Source organism: Trypanosoma equiperdum (genome assembly GCF_001457755.1).
Source record: "Trypanosoma equiperdum strain OVI genome assembly, contig: ctg_1326, whole genome shotgun sequence".
NCBI lineage: Eukaryota > Euglenozoa > Kinetoplastea > Trypanosomatida > Trypanosomatidae > Trypanosoma > Trypanosoma equiperdum.
The window spans coordinates 1,735-4,236 of NW_027123312.1; the positions used below are offsets into that span (position 1 = coordinate 1,735).

At 45.9% G+C, this 2,502-nt stretch overlaps 1 protein-coding gene across 1 annotated transcript; it reads right to left on the reverse strand.

Moving 5' to 3' along the window:
* Positions 1-288: 288 nt before the first annotated feature.
* TEOVI_000828500 (uncharacterized protein) lies at positions 289-1,785 on the reverse strand (the record flags this gene model as incomplete). Its single annotated transcript, XM_067221132.1, has 1 exon — positions 289-1,785. The coding sequence occupies one exon, from the start codon at positions 1,783-1,785 to the stop codon at positions 289-291; it is 1,497 nt and encodes a 498-aa protein (XP_067077233.1).
* Positions 1,786-2,502: the final 717 nt, after the last annotated feature.

Below are 2,502 nucleotides of genomic sequence, written 5' to 3' on the forward strand. Positions count from 1 at the left end.
TCCATTAGTTCAATCTCTCCTTTGGTATCTTGTTTTGTCTCGCCTTTTTCCCCCTTTTCTTCCCTGTACTTCCTGCTATCGCCTCTTTTTGGTGTACAAAAAGAAAAAAAAATTGCACCAGTAGCGTATGTTTCTTCACCTCTGTTACTTATTCCCCCCCCTTTCCCACACATACAAAAACATAGAAGAAAGCGTAAACACTCTAAACCCTTGACGCTTCCATTTCTTTTTCCTTTTTTTCTTTTCTCACATCCACCCATCCTATTTTCTTCTTTGCTTCCTTTGCATTTAGTTCAATTGGTCATCAAACATCATGAAAAGAGCACCACCGCGTTTACGGGTCTCCAACACACGGCGCATGAGACTCTGTTGCTCAAGCGACTGCCTGCCGTATAATTGCGTAGACAATTTCTCGACCATATCTAGCGCTTTAATGCCTTTCGTGGCAGCACCAAGTTCTAATTGCACATCAGCTTCAACAAGAAGTAATGGAAATAACAGCAGTGCATTTTCTTCATCCATACTCTTGTTGAATAGCACCCTGTCGTTGAAGTCAAACCGCTTCTGTACTGTGTGCTTGAGAGATTTCTTTTGGAGTTGCTTCTTACGCCTATCATCAATCATACCACATTGAATCTCCAGGTTGTAGTTTGTACCGGGAACAACACGACGGATATCTTCATCCATCCAAGGCAGGTAACGCAAGGCAGCACCTTGCATGGGGGCGGGCATGCCCCGATACAACAGACGACGCTCGTAAAGCATCTGAAGTCGTGCACTGAATGGGAAGTTCTCAAGTTCTTCCTTGTCGCCATCCTCGCGATTGTCCGACTTTCTTCTGCCCTTGGCGGCGGGACCACCACTGCGGCCGCCGTTTGCATTTCCATCATCCTCGGAGTCCGAGGCGCTGCTGTCCATATCATTAATGAGCTTCTCAAGGAACTCAATCAACACACTGTTCGTTAAGCTCTTAGCACGGCGGGACACCAGTTTGTGAAGTTCTAACTTGGCCGTTTCACATGTCACAACTACGGCGTCAAGCTCACGCTTGCGCTTCTTATCACCCTGCCCTCCCTTGAACCGCTCAAAGGCGATGTAAACAGTGTTTGCAATTCCAGAGAACCAGTGCAGGCGAAGATATTGTTCAAAGGCGTCGAGGATACCTTCCACTTCCACTTCCATGCCCATCAAACCTGCACGGAACCGCCGCTCCACTACACCAACGTGCTCAAGGGGATTCGTGTCACCGCCTTCTCCGCCTGATTCCTCTGACATATTACTCTGCCGGGCAATGCGCAAACACTTCAAAAGCACATGAGTGTGCGACGTGACGTATTGGAGGTGCTCGTGTGCCTCTTCGTAGCGTTCAGCTAGCAAATAAGCGACGGAAATGTCGGTGCGCAACTGAAGGTACTCCAACACGTGAAATACCCGTTGATCGAGAGGAATCACAAGAACACCAGTGTCATCGGATTCACCTCCCAAATCATCCATTTCAGCGCCATCTTCTCCTGCTCCCTCACCGCCACCTGTCTCAGGCTTTGTTTCTTTCGCCCACTGATCTTTTTCATTTTGCTCCTCTCCCTTTCGCTTACCGGTGTTTCCCTTTCGTTCCCATTCTACCATTTCGTCAAGTCGCTGCCAGAATGGATAACCCTCATGTTTCTCAATGGCCTGATCAAAGTAAATCTCAGCATATGTAAAGCGTCCCTCATGAAGCGCCTTGAGACCCTCCTGGAACAGCCGGGAGTAGCGCTTGTCTTCAACGGATGAACCTCCTCCCATGATTGGCGATTAAGGATGTATATGTGTATAGTTGTTTTCGTTTCAAGCGTGACGATTGCACTCAAAATGAATATGGGTATATTAGTTCTTGCAGGTGAGAATAACTATCTTCCGCTTCCCTGTTTACCCTCCCGTCAACACGTATAACGTATGTCTAATATATATGTAGACGTTTATATCTGGTGCTGCTTCCTTTTTCTTTCCTCCCCTTCTTCTCTTCCGCTTGCCACTACCTTGCTGAGTTTCTGTAACAGACAGATATTTTGCTAGACTTATCTCGCCCTGTTCTCCAAATTGTTTCCACCGAAAGGATTGCAGCTAGTCTGACACACACGTGTACACAAGCAGGCAATTAACCACCCGCTTCTCTATTTTCTCTCCTTTTTTGTGCTTTCCCCCCTCTCTTACCTACCCTATCCCTTCCTTGATTATTTCAGTTACCTTCACCCACTGGGCTTCGATGGCTAATTGTTGCCTCTGCTGTTCTTTGTTTTGCTCCTACTACTCTTCTTTGTGTTTCCACTTATCAGTCCTTCGTCCCTTCCCTTAGGTTTTGCCTCGACTTGTTTTTCCTTTTTCCTATTTGCTATAAACCTATAAATCCCTTGTCTGCTGTATTTCTTTAAAAACTTCTGTTGTTCAAAAGATTTGATCTCTTTTCTCAGACTACAGGTGCGCAACAAAAGCACACAAACAAATATATATATATATATATAT